The sequence below is a fragment of the Cavia porcellus genome, unplaced genomic scaffold, assembly GCF_034190915.1.
Source record: "Cavia porcellus strain 051 isolate PalLab524CR breed Dunkin Hartley unplaced genomic scaffold, mCavPor4.1 scaffold_38, whole genome shotgun sequence".
NCBI classification, from domain to species: domain Eukaryota; kingdom Metazoa; phylum Chordata; class Mammalia; order Rodentia; family Caviidae; genus Cavia; species Cavia porcellus.
This window is the reverse complement of record NW_026947521.1, coordinates 342,614-361,006: the sequence shown is the minus strand read 5'-3', so window position 1 is coordinate 361,006 and position 18,393 is coordinate 342,614. Positions and strand designations below refer to the sequence as shown.

The 18,393-nt window shown below is 39.6% G+C and overlaps 1 protein-coding gene across 6 annotated transcripts in view; it reads right to left on the bottom strand.

Moving 5' to 3' along the window:
- Positions 1-18,393, bottom strand: part of Rnf111 (ring finger protein 111) — a 73,580-nt gene that overhangs the window by 46,029 nt on the left and 9,158 nt on the right. For 3 of the 6 annotated variants that reach the window (XM_013145471.3, XM_063243352.1, XM_063243353.1), the window contains exon 2: positions 6,566-6,648. The exons of the other annotated variants lie outside the window; for them this stretch is intronic. In XM_013145471.3, coding sequence (XP_013000925.1) covers positions 6,566-6,576 — 11 coding nt within the window. In that variant the 5' untranslated portion in view covers positions 6,577-6,648. The remainder of the gene's footprint in view (positions 1-6,565; positions 6,649-18,393) is intronic. 6 annotated transcript variants of the gene reach the window in all.

Sequence of the window (18,393 nt, the reverse complement as noted above, 5' to 3'; positions counted from 1 at the left end):
TTAAAGGGGATAGAAACAGGCTGGGGATTTAGCTCAGCAGCATAAGCACCTGCCTGGCAAGCACAAGGTCATGAGTTCTATCCCCAATACCAAAAATAAATAAATGGCCTTCTCTAACACAGGTTAGAGAAAAATCTAACACTGAACAATGCTAGTGGAAATATAAAGTGGTACAGACACTCTGGAAAGGTGGTCAGCAAGTCCTTAAAAGATTACACACAGCAATGAGGGCATAGCTTAGTGACAGAATACATGTTAGCACATAAAAGACCCCAGCTTCAATCCCCAGCAAAACCACCACCCATAAAAATGATTAAGCAGAGAGAATTATCATAGGACCAAGCAATTCCTGTCCTAGGCCTACACTCAAGAAAAATGAAAAGATATGTCTATATAAAAATGAACATAGTCACAAAGCCCAAAAGTAAAAACACGAATGCCCATCAAAAGACAAATGAACATATCCATACAACAGACCAAAAGTAATCAAACGAAATGACACATGGATTCCAGGTACAATTATGAGGAACACAGCTCTTCATAACGGATAAGAATATAATGCTAACCATCACAAGACTCCTTCTATAGGAAATGTCTGCAGCAGGCAACCTATAGAGACACAGCAGAAGAGTAGTCCTCTAGTCTGGAGACAGGAGACAGCACTGATGGCCAAAACATGCAGAGCTTCTTTTTGGTCAAATGAAAATATCCTGAAAGTCCTGCAGTGATGACCTCCATGAATACACTGTAACCACTGAAATTAACTCTCGGGAATCTATCGCAGCAAAGCCACAAGGAAAGTGAAGACCTCTGGACATCAGTTAACTAGGGGTCTGGCAGCAAGAGAAGATCACGAGGACATTAGGAAAAGCCTGGCTCTCACTGAAGTCCAAGTCTCTCGGGAACCATGTCAAGCTGTCTGGGGAAACTGTCTCTGTTTAGTAATGGGGTAATTGCAGCATTAGACTCATCTTAATCACTGAGTCACTTACAAGGTCTTGGTATTGGAGATCCTTCAAGGCAATGGAAACCTGACAAGAGGACAGATGAATTCTGAGAGCACAGACCCTATAGAAATTTACAAAGATGTGATTCACAGCCCAACTTACCAAACTCAATTACTTTCCCATCATCTTATCCCACCAAATCAAAACAATTAGCTTTTTTTTTTTTTTTTGGAGACAGTGTCTCGTACTTCAGGCTGGCCTCAAGTGTCAGAATTACATGCATGTGCTACAATGCCTGCACAAGGAACTTTTTAGGGTTATGTTTGCTTTGGTTTATGATCACTCTGGTCCTCCCGTAAGGCAAGGGTGGGAAGGATCCAGGAGAAAGGAGTTTTGGTGTATGCCACCACTGTGTCTGTCTCCAAGCACAAACTACCACTCTTGAGTTACTGCATCATGCAATCACTAAGTGAAAATTAACATTTTGTATTAACTAAGAGGTTTTTACCAAGGGAATACAAATTCACATTGCATTGTGAACTAAGAAAAAAAGAACTTTGTTAAAAGAAAGAGCAGTATTCCATTTTTAAGTTAAAAAAACAAAATCAATTAAAACTATTCTGAACTATGTGTTATTAGTTAAAATCATAATGTAGTTTATTTTTGTGAAATTACTGGTCAACAGAATTCAGTAAAGAGTCAAGTACCAAGAGACGTGTCTACCCACACTACTGTGTTATAACTTACAGTTTGCTACTGCATACTGTTTCAACACCAAGATCTAGTACCAGTCTCTGCACCGACCTGACCCCATTGGCACACTTACTCACTCCTGAGCAGCAATGGCTCATGAGCAAACCATGCACTACTAAAACACAGGAGCTGGCCAGGCGTGGTGGCACACACCTGTAATCCCAGCACTTGTGAAGCTGAGGCAAGAGGATTGCCCCAAGTTTGAGAGCAGTCTGGGCTATACAGTGAGTTAACACTAGCCCGAACTACATAGCAAGACACTGTTTCAGGGAAAAAGAAAAAAGAAAAAGAAAAAGCACTATCAGGGAAGAAAAAGCAATACAGGAAAGGCAGGACTCAAACTACACTGACAAATGTCATGACCCTTTATAGACAAGACCAAACAATTTCACCAAAAGAGACCTAGAACTAATGAACAAATTCTACAAGGTAACAGGATACAAAATCAATACACACACACACACACACACACACACACACAATCAATAGTGTTCCTGTTTACCAACAATGAACTCAATAAGAAATTAGAAAAATAGGTTCAAGAAAAAAAACTGAAAATTTAGGAATTAACCTAACCCAACAAAACTATAATATTTTGAAAAAAGGAGATCAAAGAGGACAATAAATAAATCAGACATACAACCTTAACTATCACATGGTATCTCTTACACGAAAGTACAAATAAAGAACAAAATACAAAATAGGGATGTAAAAGAATTATGGTGTTATGTTCAATACCAGCCTGAGACTAGGTTAAACAGAGCTAGTACTCAGAAACCTGTTGTGAAAGTTGAGTTTTTACCTTCAATTTATGTAATCCTAGTACTTGGGAGGCTGAGGAAGGAGTACAGTCATGAGTTTGAGGCCAGCCTGAACTACATAGCAAGTCCTGATATGAATGTAATCACTACTACATATATGTACTAATAAAAATTTTTAAAACTAAAGAAATTTTTATTAATTTTACATGACTATAGAAACAAGGTTTTGTTTTTGTTTTTTTGAGACAGGGTCTCGCTGTGTAGTTCCGGATGGCCTTGACTCATGGCAATCCTTGTAATCCTTGTGCTTCAGCCTCCCAAGTGTTGGATTACAGATGTGTGCCACCACAGCCAGTTGAAACAGTATCTACAGTGATAAATGTCATAAATTTTTCTGCAGAGGTTTTAGAGATTTTCTGAAAATGAATTCAAAATACATATTTATCTTTTTCACATAAGTAAAAACAATTTGTACTTGAGGGGTACTGCTTAGGGGATGCACTAATTTTTTAGTTCTCTTGTTAACTGATAATTATTTTAATATTTGCCAGTTGCAGCACATTAAAACAACTACCTGATAGCCTAAATGCTTTAAAACTACCTCAGTTCAGCCAGACAGGGTAGCATACACCTATAAGCCCAGCATTCTGGGAAGCAAAAAGTAGACTGTCTGAAATTCAAGTCCAACCCACACAGATTAGCTACTCAACAGGAGCCTGTCTCAAACTCGAAAGTAACAACAGTACCAAAATATGGACCAGCACAGTAACTCAGTGGGAAGGCCCTAGGTTCAATTCTCAGTACCACAAAACCAAATCAAAACCACCTACTACTCATTCCTACATATTCTAAACAGTCTAAATTTCACTAGCAAGAAGGCATTTCTTTCAAAAATATATCCTTTTGGAGATTCAACTGCATTAGTAAAGTACTCAGACCTAAATTTCTTAAGCAAGATCTCTGTTAGGAGCATACAGTGTAATTATGAAAAGGAGAGCGCTGCCTGAGACTCAGTTAAAAAGACGTAGTACTCAGAAAACTGTTGTGAAAGTTCAATATTTAAATTCAATTTATGTAACTTGGGAGGCTGAGGAAGGAGCACGGCCATGAGTTTAAGGTCAGCCTAGACTACATAGCAAGTCCCTGTCTCTTAATTCATTCATTCATGCATTCACTCAATTTATAAGGTGTTAGGTCAAAAATCACAATGTAAAAACAGATCAGGGGAAGACTGCAGATTGATAGGTAGCAGGGTAGAGAACCTCTCTGAGAAAAAACTCAGACACTAGAATTTAACAGAATGCAAAAACAGACCAATGGCCACATGTGGTGGCCCAGGTCTGCAGACCCAACACTTGGGAGAGTGAAAGGGGATTACCACAAGTTCAAGACCAGCCTGGACTCATAGTGAAACCCTGATTCAAAAAGATTTAAAACGAAGGGAGCTAGTTCTTAGAAGCATAATTTCCTTCAATGAAGAAATAAGAGTAAGGACAGAATGACAGATAAGAATAAAATGAGTTTTAAACAGTATTATATTTCTTTTTAAAAATGTGAATTTAAACTGGGCAGAGTAAGGGGCTGGGGATTTAGCTCAGCAGCATAAGTGCCTGCCTTGCAAGCAGGCAGTCGTGAGTTCGATCTCTGGTACCGATAAACTGGGCAGAGTGGTACATACCTGTACTCCCAGCACTCTGGGATGCTGAGGCAGGATGATCTCCAAGTTCAACCTCAGCCTGACTGAAAATGTTAGCTCAGTGTGAAGACCCTAGATTCAACCTCTAGTACCCCCAAAAAATGTGTCCTGTATTAAAGAACACAACCTCAAAACTAGACTTTGATTTTGTAAAATGAATTCACTTAAGTATGACTTTACCACTAACATTTTGGTTTTTTTGTTTTGTTTTGTTTTGTTTTGTTTTTGTCTTTTCCGTTTTTATCGGTACCAGGGATCGAACTCACGACTGCCTGCTTGCAAGACAGGCGCTTATGCCGCTGAGCTAAATCCCCAGCCCCTACCACTAAGATTTTGAAAGAAAGCCCAGTTCCTTATCAGTAATGTAACTTTATTTTGGTGAAACTGTCACGCTTAACAAAAATAAAAAATATGTTCTTTAAACATGGTAAATTACACACATTTTTCTTTCAAATATCCCTTCAAGCCCCACTAAACTGACAATAACTTTTTCTTTTAAATCCCACAAGAGCAACAACAAGAAGAACAAGTAGCAGATCTTTTTGACGGCAACAGCTGGGCAAGGTGGTACACACCTGTAACCCCAGAACTCAGGAGGCTGAAGCAGGAGGACTGCTGTGAGTTCACAGCTAACCTGGGTTTCAATCAAATTCAAGACCAGCCTGAATTGCATATCGAGACCCTGTCTTTAAAAAAGAGGTATGGCAGGGTGTGGTGGTCCACGCCTGTAATCCCAGCAATCAGGAGGCTGAGTTCAGGACCAGACAAGGCTACAAAGTGAGCTCAAGGCCAGCCTGAACTACACAGTGAAACCCTGTCTCAAAAAGACAAAAAAAAAAAAAAAAAAAAAAAGAGGTATGCTCCAAGTACCAATTCCCTATGATGAAGGTGATCAATCTGTATGACAAACAAGTACTAATAAAAAAAAGTGAAGTTCAGAAAAAATAAAACAGGAACTGTATGAAAAGGTACACAGCAAATAATGGTTGTATAACTATTTAAGTCCACAAGCAGAGACTTCCTGGAGCTGCAGGGCAAACGCCACACCACTGATGTCTGGGCTCAGACTCCGTTCTCTACCAGGCCTGAGAGCCTCTGGCTCTCTGCTGGTGTCAAGTACCATCCACAAAAAGTTGATGGAAATACTGAGTCTGGTCAGGCATAGTGGCACACACCTCAGTACGTGGGAGGCCAAGGCAGGACGGTTGCCACAAATTCAAGGCCAGCAAGACCCCCAAAAATAAAAAGAAAAACCTTACTGTGCTACTGAGCTATATATCCTGGCCCTTAGTCTGGAAATTTTAGATTAAAAGGGACTAAGAATTGGCAATCAAATGCAATTCATGGTTCTTGGTTGGATCCTGGATTTAAAAAAAAAACAATACCAACTATTGTCCTGGTGCAGTGGTGAATACCTGAAATCTCAGCACTCTGAGAGGCTGAGACAGGAAAACAGTCAAGTTTGAGCTTAGCCTGGACTTAGTGCAACTCTGTCGCAAAGTTTAAAAATAAAAATAAGGAGTTGGGGATGTAATTCAGTGTGAAGTCTACTGGTTCAGTCCCCACTACTACAAAAAGCAAACAGCTGTACAGTGTATAGCTTAGATGATTGAGGAAATTTTATATATATATATATATAATATATAATATATATCCACACACACACACACATGCATATATGGATGACTATTGGCTAACAATACTGTAAGACTGTGATGATCATGATGCTTGTATGGGAGAAATGCAGCTGACATAAACTGTGGTGATGCCTACCACGAACTCTTAAATGGTCCAGCTAAACCTAAGTGAACATATACATGTACATGAACAGAATGTATACGTGTATGTACATACAGATACAAGTATTATATATGAAGGGGAGAGAGAACCATGGGGTAAATGGTTGTGACTGAAAAATCTAGATGAAGTATATATGGGCATTTATTTTCCTATTCATGCAAATTTCATATAAAGATTTTAAAGTTTTCATACTAAAAAGTTGGGAAACTTAAAAAAAAAAAAAAAACCTTATTCAAAGTTTTGTGGAACACCAGAAATAAAAATAAAGTGGAGAAAAGAGGGGAGGGGGAGAAGGATATAAAAAAGAATTCAGATGTGTTCTGTACATGCACCAACTCTCCAAGATGAATGTAACCATTATGTACTGCAAACACGTGCTATTAAAACTTTTAAAAAAGAAATCCAAAAAAGCACCCTCTCCCACTGGCGTCTGTGTCAGTTCAGTCATTTCTATCATCACCCCTTCTCTGGCAGTTTTCCCACTACAGCAGAACTGTGCAGGTTGCTGCTGTGCACGCCCTGAAGAACAGCACATGCACCTGGCACTGGACACCCACCAGGGCTGGTGTCCATACAGTGAAGAGATTGGAGGGGGAGCCCAGAGGTACCTGCTTAGCATGCATGAGACCCCGGCTACTGGGTGCAGTGACCCAAGCTCTCAGAGGCGGCGGCAGAAGGTCACAAGCAAAACCTTAAAAAAAAAAAAAGATTGGGATTGCACATCAGTGTGAAGCCTCAGGTACAATTTCCAGAACACAAAAAAACAAAACAAAAAATAAGACAGAAAAAAGTTGTACAAAGACAATCCTGGGACCAAGGTACAGCTCAGCAGTGCAATGCCTACCTAGCAAACACAAGGAACTGAGTTTGATCCTTGGTACCAATTCTTTGGAGGAGGTGTTTGCAAGTATTCTGACTGTAAAGCTCTTTACACTCTGCAGAATTATTTAGCGTAGGCCCCCCAAATTTTTAATAAGTTGCTTTTATCTACTGACATATTACAATGTAAAACTAATAAATGCTTTAAAATTATTAAAACAAGTGACATTTCTAAATACATCTTCAAAAAATGGCATTGATATATATATATATATATTTGAAAATCTGTATGTCTGGCTTAAAAGAATAAACCTGTTTCCTCATATCTGCTTCTTTCCTCAACCTGTAGGGTAAGCTGTTTTGGTTAATTACAAGAAAACCGGTTTCACACAGATACTTAGATGAAGAAAGGGAACAGCACTTTTACTAACCATTCCAGGTGAGCATGTATATTATTCTTATCACTTCAGTACTTGACCAGAGTGGTTTTAGAATGGTTTGCTGAAATGTAGCATCTGAAAGTTTATCAATGAAGCTGCTTATACCATTTTATTGAGTAACTACTGTTCCCTGTTGCACTTTACATAGATCATTCATTTATGCATGATTTAATATCATGTGCACAGGTCACTCAAAAGCCTATTGAATTAATACACACCTTCCAAAAAAACAGCACATTTTATTACATGACAGTCATTTAAAAATATCATGTTTGTTATTATCACCTCCAATCTCATCCAAAAAGTCCTGAGAAAATTCCAAACTTCTGAAGTTTTCCAAAACTTCAGCAGTTTTGAAGTAATAACTCAATTCCTTTATTTTCAAGAAAACAGGTACATATTTCCAAGTTTATGTTACTACAATTTGCCACTCTTTTAAGTAAAAGTAATATTCCATTAAAAAATGTGACCATTGGGGGCTAGATTTAGCTCAGCGGCATAAGTGCCTGCCTTGCAAGTGTGTGGTCGTGAGTTCGATCCCTGGTACCGATAAAAATGAAAAAGACCAAAAAAAAAAAATGTGACCACAGGCACATTACAGGTGTTACACACCTGTAATCCCAGCACTCGGGACACTAAGGCAGGGTGATCACTGCAAATTGAGGCTGGCCTTGGCTACACAGTGAGCTCAAGGCCAGCCAGAACTACATAGCAAAACCTTGACTCAAAAGAGGGGGGAAAAAAAGTGACGCATTTACTAGTTCAGTCACAAGTCAGTAAGTTCTTTTTCCTGAGTCAAGCATCACACTTAGGCATGCAAAAGTGCTTTCTAATATAGCCTTATCATTTTTGTCACAAAGAACACTAAAAAGATGCTAATGTTTACTGCTCATAAATTAAATTCTTTATATTTTGTTTTGTTTTTGAGACAGCACCTGCTTATGTAGTTCAAGTTGGCCTTGAATTCACTATGCTGCCCAAACTGGCCTCACACTCTTGGTGATCCTTCTGCCTCAGCCTCCTGAGTGCTGGGATTATAGGTGTGTGCCACCATGCCTGGCACAAGGAGAATGTACTTACTGTCAAACTGCACACTTAAAAATTGTTAAAATGAGCCAGACAGGGAGGCTCATACTTATAGGTCCAGCTACTGGGTAGGTTGAAGCAGGAAGCTTGCTTTAGTCGAGGAATTTAGGGCCAGTCTGGGCAACACATTTAGACCCTATCAGTTTAAATAAAAGTTTATGTTACACATATTTTATTGCTAAAATACGTATATGTGCAATTAATCCCATTGCTTCTCAGAAGACCCAGATTAACACACTCCAGTTGAAGAACCATCCTCTCTTCCCCATCATGCAGTCACATCCCTTTTTCTAAACAGTACTCACCACTAACTGAAACACATTTTTACCAGACTGCTAGCTGGAGGACAGCTAGAGCCCCATCTGTCTAATTCACTGTCTGATCCCAGCAACCCAAACAGTTGATTGGCACATAGTGCACAAATAATGATTTCAAGTGTGTCAATGGATAGAAGAAATAAAGTGGAAAAAATGTTGCGGTCTTTTTGGTCTGGGTAATTAAGAATAAGAAGATATTAATCACTAAGCAAAAAAAGAATATGAAGAACGAGAAAAACAGTAATTCAAAGAGGCAACACTGTCTAAAGCTGCTTGCATATGAATCACTTGCCAAGTTTCTGTTTCAAGAATTTGTTTGTAAACAGGGTCTCACTGTGCAGATCGGGATGGCCTTGAACTCACTATATAACCTTGCCTTGAACTAGCAGTGATTCTGTCTCAGCCTCCGGAGTGCTAGAATTACAGGTATGTACCACCATGCCCATCTCAAAAGCTCCTGAAACACACAAAAAAATTTTTTTTCTTACACTTGGGGGCCTATCATACCCTTAAACTAAACAAGTCGAGCACAGAAAAGAACAGAGAACAAATAATCTCCTCCTCAAAACAACTGCTGCCACGTATGGTGACACATGCTTATAAACCCAGTAAGACAAGAGGATCACTGAAAGCCAGCATAAACCATATAGAAATCATTGCTCTGCCTCCAAAAACCAAAACATGTTAAGGTGATCTATGGTCTACTTAAATCACACTAAATATGAAACAAGAAAGTAATTACATCTTCCAGGAAGAATATAAAGACTTTTTTGCATGCCCTGTAAAGTCTCCATTCTCAAGGTTAAGAAATAAATCTTGGGGGTTACAGCTCAGCGGCATAAGCGGTTGTCTGGCAAGTTCAAGGTCATGAGTTTGATCCCCGGTACCCCCCCCCCACACACACACCTTGAAATCAAAGAACTGACTCAATTCAGTTCATAAGACATAGGTTTTGTTTGACCTGCATAATTCAAAAAAAGGCAAACTGATGGTTAACAGTGAAATACTGCAGGCATTCTCATTAAAATCAAGGAGAAAAATAATATTCATGACTATATAATATCACTATGGAAATGCTAGTCAAGTCATTCAAACAAGAAAATGGCAAAAATATCAAAACAACGTAATTTTTTCATTATCTACAGAAAAGTTCAACAGGAAAACAAACAAGCTAGTTTACCACAATAATACTCTAAAATCAATGGCTCTATATAAATAGTAGCTAGTTTAAAAATAATACAGAATAACAAACCACTCACAGTATGAGAAAATATTTAATACCTACCACCAAACTTAACACACAAGACTTAAATGAAAACAATTATATTAATCCTTAAAAAAAAAAAAAAAAAAAGCAAATAGGTGTGGTGGCACATACTTGTAATCCCAGCACTTAAGAGGCTGAAGCAGGAGGATCATACCAAGTTTGAGGCCAACCCAAGCTACATAGTGAGTTCAATGACAGCACCAACTATCAAGCAAGAACAACCCAGCAAGGTACTGCCTCAAAAAACCAAGATAAATAAACAACCAAAAAAAGTTCCATTGAAAATAATGGAAAATTCAATAGGATCCCAAAATATGAGCAAATTTCTTAAAACGAAGATCAGCATCTTATTTTTCTCATCTGCAAATATTCTGTTATCAGTTACTCAACAAACAATGCAAAACTGTTCCTAGTACAGCATTAAGCAATTCACAGTTTCTCCTTGCTTTTGTCTCCAGTTACTCTCTGGGCATAGAAGGGGAAAGACAGAAAGTGTCCTTGGATAGCTCTCTGTGTGTGGCCTATTACTTGCTAGAGTCACTCTGGCCACTGTTTTTTTTGTGTTGAGATTGATGGAGTCCTAGAGATCGAACCCAGGTTTCATGCATGCTAGCCAAGTGCTCTATCGCTGAGCTACACCTCCAGAACAGTTATTGGTTGTTTTGCAAATGGGGCTGGGGGTGGGGGCGTTGTCTCACTCTGTTACTCAGGCTGGCCTCTAATACATCATCCTCCTACCTTAGCCTTAAGAAACTGGAAGTGCAGGAGTATGCAACTGCCTTTCCAGGCCTACCCAGTGCTGTGACTGCATTTAAAAGCCTCCAGATTAGTGATCTACACAGCAAATGAACGGATTAGGGCACCATGGTGTGGATCTTAGGTATCCCCTGAAGGTGTGTGTCTTGAAAGGCTTGTCCCCTGCTGGTAGTGCTTTTAGGAGGCACGCCTAGGGGAAGGAAGTCAGGGAGCATGCCTTGGAAGGGGTACAGGAATCCTAGCTCTTCCCCTCTCTTCCTTTGCTTCCTGGTCACTCTGATGCTCCCATACCATAATGCGCACCCTCACCACAGGCCCCAGAACCACTAGGCTGCATGGACTGCAACCAAGAGCCAAAAGCTAATTCTCAACAGCTATAAGCTGATTTATCTGAGGTACTTTGTCATCACAGTGGAAAGCTAACTCAGGAATCTAAACCCCTAGATGCTTGAAAGGAGCCAGACAACAGACACCCATGCAAGGAGATTCAGGAACATCCTTCGTTCTGCACTGCTCTGCATATCATTTCCCATCTTATTAAAAGGAATGAAGACACAACACAACAGAGTTTAGGACTGTCCGGCTCAGAGAGTCACAAAGGAAACCCGTCCTATGAGCCAGGCGAGTTGAAGACAGCTGACTCCTGTGCAGAGTTGAAAGGGAACTGAGGAGCATTGAGAGCAGCATGAGCACTGTCTGTCAGTGCAGCCTCTCCCAGGGGCTGTCTAGGCTAAGACTTGCTCTGAAGGAAGTGTCTTTGTTCCCCGAGGACACACCAGACCCAAAACACTAGGGTGGGGAGCAAACTGATTAAAAGCAACAGAAGGAAGACTTCAAGACTAAGGAATGTGATAATATGTGTTTAAAACATTCAAGGAAGCTAGAGAAAATGGAGGCATTACAGTAACCAAAAAGCTACAGCAAATCTATGTACTCAGAGGAAACATGGGAAATGAAATAGTCAGGTGACCTTTAAGTGACCAAACCACCACATGCCAACAAGAATGAGATACACCAGGGACTCTGCACACCTCTGGGCAGCTTGAGTATAGTTATCCACATATCCAGCTTATGACCCAGTAATTTCACACAGGTTTGTACAGGAATATTCATAGCTTTACACACACTAGCTAGATACTGAAGGGAAAATAATATCCAAAATCATGATACATAAAACAACAAAAACTGATACATGAAAAAATAAGGGGGGCTGGGGATTTAGCTCAGCGGCATAAGCACCTGCCTTGCAAGTATGTGGTCCTGAGTTCGATGCCCAGTACCAATAAAAAAGAAAAAGACACACACACACACACACAAAAAAAAAAAAAAAGAAAAGAAAAAATAGATGTCTCTCTAATCTTGCTTAGAAAAGAGATCAGACAAAAATTATCTATATGATTCTACTCATGTGAACCTGGCAATCAGTAAAACCTAATCTACAGTGAAAAAACTAGAACAATGGTTTTATCAACAAGGAACAGGGCGAAGGACTGCGTAGGAAGAAGCATGAGGAACTTCTTGAAGCTAATGCCAATCATCTTCAGAAAATGATGAGCCAGGTGGAACGGCCCACGCCTGTAATCCTAGCTCTTAGGAGGCCAAGGCAGCAGGATTGTCCTAAGTTCCAGGACAGCCTGAACTACACTACACAGCAAGTTCAAGGTCAGGCTGAAACATATAGTGAGACCCTGTCTCAAAAGAAAAGTTCTGGGTAACACTCACATATGCCCATGGCAAAACTTTACAAACAGTTAAGATCTGTGCTGGCATGGCGGCATGACCTCTGTAAACATAGCACTGGGAGGCTATGGCAGGGAGAGCACAGGTTCCAGGTCAGCCTGGGAAATGAGCTGCTTAGTGAGAGCCTGTCTCAAAATACAAAATAAAAAAAGTGTTGGAGCCACGCCTATAATCCTAGTGCTTGGGAGGCTGGCCTCGGCTCCATAGTGAGTTCAAGGTGCAGGGTTGGAGAGCTACGTGAAGGCTCTATGCATCACCAAGTACCAAGCATAAAACAAACAAGAAAATGAACTCTAGTTAATGAAATGAAGCTACAGCTCTGCACTGATGTCAGACAATTTATTTTATTTTTGTTGTTTGTTTTTGTGGTGCTGGAGATCTAACCCAGGGCCTCAAACATGCTGCGCAGAAACTATCGGTAAGCTACATCTCGAAGTCTGCCAACTTACTTTTAAATGAGTTTTTGTTTCTGAATAAGGGTCCCACTTTGTAGTACAGGCTGGCCTCAAACTCCTGGTGATCTTCCTGCCTCAGCATCCCAAGATCTGGGATTATAGAAGTGGGCTACCATGCCCAGCTGAAATTTTTACAGGCTCAACTGATAAAAGAACAGACAGGTGACCAGAAATGTTATTGACTAGCAAATTATTATAACTACAAAATTCCATTACTAGGAAGATGAGTGTTTACTATAGTCTCCAATTTTTTATAAACTGCTAGTGAGAAAATATCTGATGCAAAAAAGATCAGATATAAAATACTGCTATAATTCTTTATATATGAAGTTTTAAGAAATTAAAACTAATCTGTGGTCTCAAAAATCTGGTTAGTGGTAGTCTGATGGAGCAACTAGGAGTGGAGTGAGGACAGAGGAACTTTCTGAACTGATGAAATGTCTTACTTCCTGATTGGTTTACCACATGTATCTACTTATTGGTCAAAACGCATCAAATTGTACAGTGAAATGTGTTTCAGACTGTAAGTTAGAAATCAATTCATTTGGTTTTTAAAATGTTCATTGTAAAAAAGAAAAAAGTTGGAATACAAAAAAAAAACAAGAGATTCAGCTCACCATCATCTTCCTACCCATATAAACTACTGCAATGGCCACACCCCTAGGACGTAATACACCTGTTTTCTCAGAAAGCAACATTAAAAAAAAAGAAAAAAGAAATAAACAGTGAAGCCCTCACTTAACCCATTCAAAACTCGAAGTAAACCTCAAAACCCCATCATCTGCTGTCACTCTACTAACCATTCTGTCTAAATTTCATCTGAAAAATGGAAGTATTTACTTCAAATAGTTACTGTAAATATTAAACAAAAAAGTATGCACCTGGTAGCTTTGATTGCTCATTGTCAAACAACATTTAGAACTCAATCAGTCCACAAGCTTCCTAAATTTCTTCCCATTCTTTTCTTGAACAGGAGGTGTTGCGGGCTTCCATTTTGTATAAACCTAACTTAAGCTAGGATTATAAAGTGAACCACAAATCTCTCTTGAAAATAAATTGAAAACACTGAATTGTGGCCTGGGAGTGGTATTGCAGGCCTGTAATCCCAGCACTCAGAAGGTTGAGGGCAGGAGGATCACTGAGAGTTCGAGAACAGTCTGGGCTGTACAGTAAGTTCAAAGCAAGCCTGAAATACATAGTGAGACCTTGCCTCAAAAAACAAACAAAAAAGCCAGGGGATACTCCTGTAATCCCAGCACTCTGCATGCTAAGGCAGGAGGATCATTACAAGTTTGAGACCAGCCTGGGGTACAAAGTGAGCCTAAGACCACCCTGAACTACATAGAGACCCTGTCTCAAAAAAAGACCAATAAAAGACCAAAAAAAAAAAAAAAAAAAATTAACAACAGCCCAACCATGCTGTTAAATGTCAAAGCAAAGCAAAGGTTAGAATAACAAAATAAAACCAGAAAACTAAGTGAGAGAACATGTCCTAAGTGTAGCTCTAACATGGGGAGCAAAACCACCCAACCAAATAATTTCTCATTGAAGGTTAACACTCATATTATTTGGATAAAAAAAAATTTTGTTCTACATGATTTAGGTCTATCACAATATGTAGCCCTACATAATATTAATCACAGAGTGAGCTGGGTCAGTCTCTTCCTGTGAGCCAGTGGCAGTCATGCAGGACAGGAAGACAACCAATAAGCAGCTAACTCCTTCCTGTGAGCCAGTTGGTGCACAAGATAGGAGATAAGAAGTTCCGACCCCCTCCTCCAGGCACACACAAGCAACCAACTGATTTGGAAAAACACAGTCTGAGATGATAGGTACTGAAGTTTAAAAAAAAAAAAAAAAATGAGCGTGTATTGTTTGATTGACTTTGCAGGCTTAAAACCAGTAATAGTCTGAGCATCTTGCAACTGTGGGGGTTTTTCTTCTGAAGGTGATAGTCATTGTTAATTCCCTATTATCTTGTTTTAGTGTTCTATATCATTTTCATCATTTTGGGCTTTTTTCATTTTATTACATCTCACGGTATGGGCAGCTATTTCAAAGGTAACAATATATTAATGGTAATCATTGTTGATTTCCTATTATCTTGTTTTGAAGTTCTGTACTGCTTTCACCATTGTTTTGATTGGTTTTATTTTGTTCTGTTTTATTTGATTTTATTATGTAGGATAATATGGGCAGCTATTTCAAAGATAACAAGAGGCATTATGGTAGCCATTGTTGAGTTCTTATTATCATGTCCTGTATCACTTTCACTGTTTTGTTTTAATTGGATTCATTGTTTTACTTTGATTTTATTCTCTTTAAAATAAAATATATAAAAAATCAATCACAGAGTATGTACTAAAGAAAGAGAATATAAACCTAAGGGAAAAAACCAAATTACTGGTATTTTAATGGCTGAAGGTAAAGCACACTGAAAATTGGATTGGAGAGAACACATACCCCTGGTTAGGCCTCATATCCATCAAATGAACTTGACTATATGAAGGAAACACATAATTTCAACCGTGATACGTACCATCCTGCTCACTGACTGTCTGCCCAGAAAGATCATGACCCAGAAAGCAAAACACAGCTATTCTCTACTTGCTCTTGCTTGTCATGTGTCTCTCATGATATGAGCATCTCCTTGCTGTGCTGTCACGTGCTGAAGTTTACAGCCACTTACTTATTTTTCCCACATAATGGACCATACACACAAGCCTACTACTTCATCTGGTGTTTAACAATGAAAATACAATTTGCCCCAATACTAAAGAAAAACAGAGCTGTTCATCTCTGAGGGACTATATGCCTGTATTTTGTATTCTATGAGCAAGTTTAGGGATTTCTAAGGCTTTTTTTTTTTTTTTTTTGTCATTTTCGTTTTTATCGGTACCAGGGATTGAACTCATGACTGCCTGCTTGCAAGGCAGGCGCTTATGCCGCTGAGCTAAATCCCCAACCCCTTCTAACGCTATCTTTGACAAAAAGCCACCTTTGCCTTCCAGAGGCCACTGTAAACCATAAAGGAAAATTCTTGCTGCAAGAACCAAAAACAGCAAACTAGGGCTGAGTTCACAGCACAGCAGCAGAGCACTTGCCCAGCATGTGCCAGGCCCTTGGTTCAATAACTAGCACCACAAAGAAAAGAGGGAAAGGGGCTGGGGATTTAGCTCAGCGGCATAAGCACCTGCCTTGCAACCAGGCAGTCGTGAGTTCGATCCCTGGTACCGATAAAGACAAAAAAAAAAAAAAAAAAAAAAGAAAAGAAAAGAGGGAAGGTACTAGCCTATATATTAACGCCAGCCAATTAATTTTATTCTGGATATAGTGATCCTATCTCTAATACAGATTACTGTACATGGAGTCCAGTCTACATACATTTAGTTATATATATATTTTCTTTTTAAATCAAAATTCCTATCTGAAAGGGTTGCTGGCCCAGGCCGGATACTGTAGCCCGTAAAGCCAAGGAGCTCCTATCTCCCCCCACCCTTAGAAATTACCTCTGGCGCCCAACTAAGACAAATAGGCTACCTGTGCATCCCTAATGCCCCTTAGGTTCCACCCCAGGCCAAGGCTACTTATGTGCCTCACTCCACATGTTCCACGGAGAGATCGCTGGCCCCGGGGTGGAGATGCCACGCCCCAGGGGGTCGGGGGAATGTCTCTCCCCGCATTCCCAAAATAAAGGTTACTTATATTTTATACTTCTTATCTTTTCAGCCACCGCCAGTCCTCCTCCTCCTCGTTCTCCTCCTCCTCTTCCTCTTCCTCTCCTCCACAGTTCTATCACTATCTAGTATATTTAAATCAAAATTAAATCTAGTAGGGCTGGGGATTTAGCTTAGTGGCATAAGCGCTTGCCTTGCAAGCAGGTAGTCGTGAGTTCAATCCCCGGTACCAATAAAAAGGAAAAAGACAAAAAATAAATAAATCTAGTATATTCAGACTATGAGTTACTCCTACTGGGGATACTCAGAAATAAAAGTAACTGAAGATTAGTTAAAATGATGGGCAAGGGAAAAAGAAGTATGGTATTTTAATTAAAGATTAACACCAGATGTGGTAGTATATGCCTACAATCCTAGCACTGAACAGCTGAGGCAGAAGATCACTTCAAGCTTCAGGCAAGCATAGACTACAAAGTAAGTTCAAGGTCAGCCTGAACTACATAGGCAAAACCATGTCTCAAAGAGACACACACAAAAAACGAAAACAGTTAAGCTGGGGGCTGGGGATTTAGCTCAGCGGCACAAGCGCCTGCCTTGCAAGCAGGCGGTCGTGAGTTCGGTCCTTGGTACCGATAAAAATGAAAAAAAAAGGGGCTGGGGATTTAGCTCAGTGGCATAAGCGCCTGCCTTACAAGCAGGCAGTTGCGAGTTCGATCCCCGGTACCGATAAAAAAAAAAGAAAAAGACAAAAAAAAAAAAAAAAAAAAAAAAAGTTAAGCTGAGGACATAGCTCAGTGACATAAGTACCTGCCTGGCAAGTACAGGTCCTGAGTTTGATACCTGGTACAAAAGAAAAAAGTTATATCAGAAGTATGGTAGCCCACACCTATAGTCTTAGCATTGGGGAAGCTGAAACAGGAAGATCATCAGCCAGCCTGGGGATACACAGTGATTTCAAAGCCACCTGAGCTACACACCAAGACAATATCTCCCCATCTCAACCCCTAAAAAACCCTATAAGTCCAGGCTTTAAAGTTACTAATTTAGGATTGCTATCTATGAGGAAAAATACACTGTATGCATTTGCATGAGAACAAAATGGGGTAATTCAAGAATCTTACATGAATGTTTCAGAAATATCAACTCACTTATGGTAAGGAAGTTAGGTCATCAAAACTTTTTCCATCTCAAGTATCTGGAACCAGAAAAAAAAACCTCACAATGTCAACTGTGGAGTAGAAAGTAATGTTAGACTGAAGGAAGGGTAGGGGAATAGGAAAAAAAAAAAATAGGACAAAAGGAAAGGTAGGGAATAGGAACAAGTTGGGCCTAGAATATAGGTCAGCAGTGCAGCACCTGCCTGGCAAGCATTAAGGTCCCGCGTTCAATTCCTACTACACACAGCCTGTCCCCCACAAGACAAGTTATATCACATACAGGTACAAACTCCTCATGATGAATATTATCATTGCACATATCTAACATGTACCAATAAAATTAGATGGAAGGAAAAAAGAAAATAATGTTAATATTGAGGGGATACATCACCACTATAATTAACTACCTTCTCATTTAATAAATGTTTATTCAACGCCTCTCGTGAGGCAGGCATTGTTCTCTGGACTGCAGTGAACACAGACAACATACACCAAGTCTTTGCTCTCCTGGTGTAAGGTTAATCTGTCAACCTGTGATCTTCCTGCTTCAGCCTCTTGAGTGCCGGCATTACAGGCATGCGCCATCACACCCTCATAAAGTAAATTATTAAATGAACTCGTATTTTAATATAAATGTGGAAACAAAGAATATACTAATTAGTAGAGCAGTTTTGTGCTATCTTGACTCGGTGCTTTTTGATGCTTATTTCTTTCATTCTGCT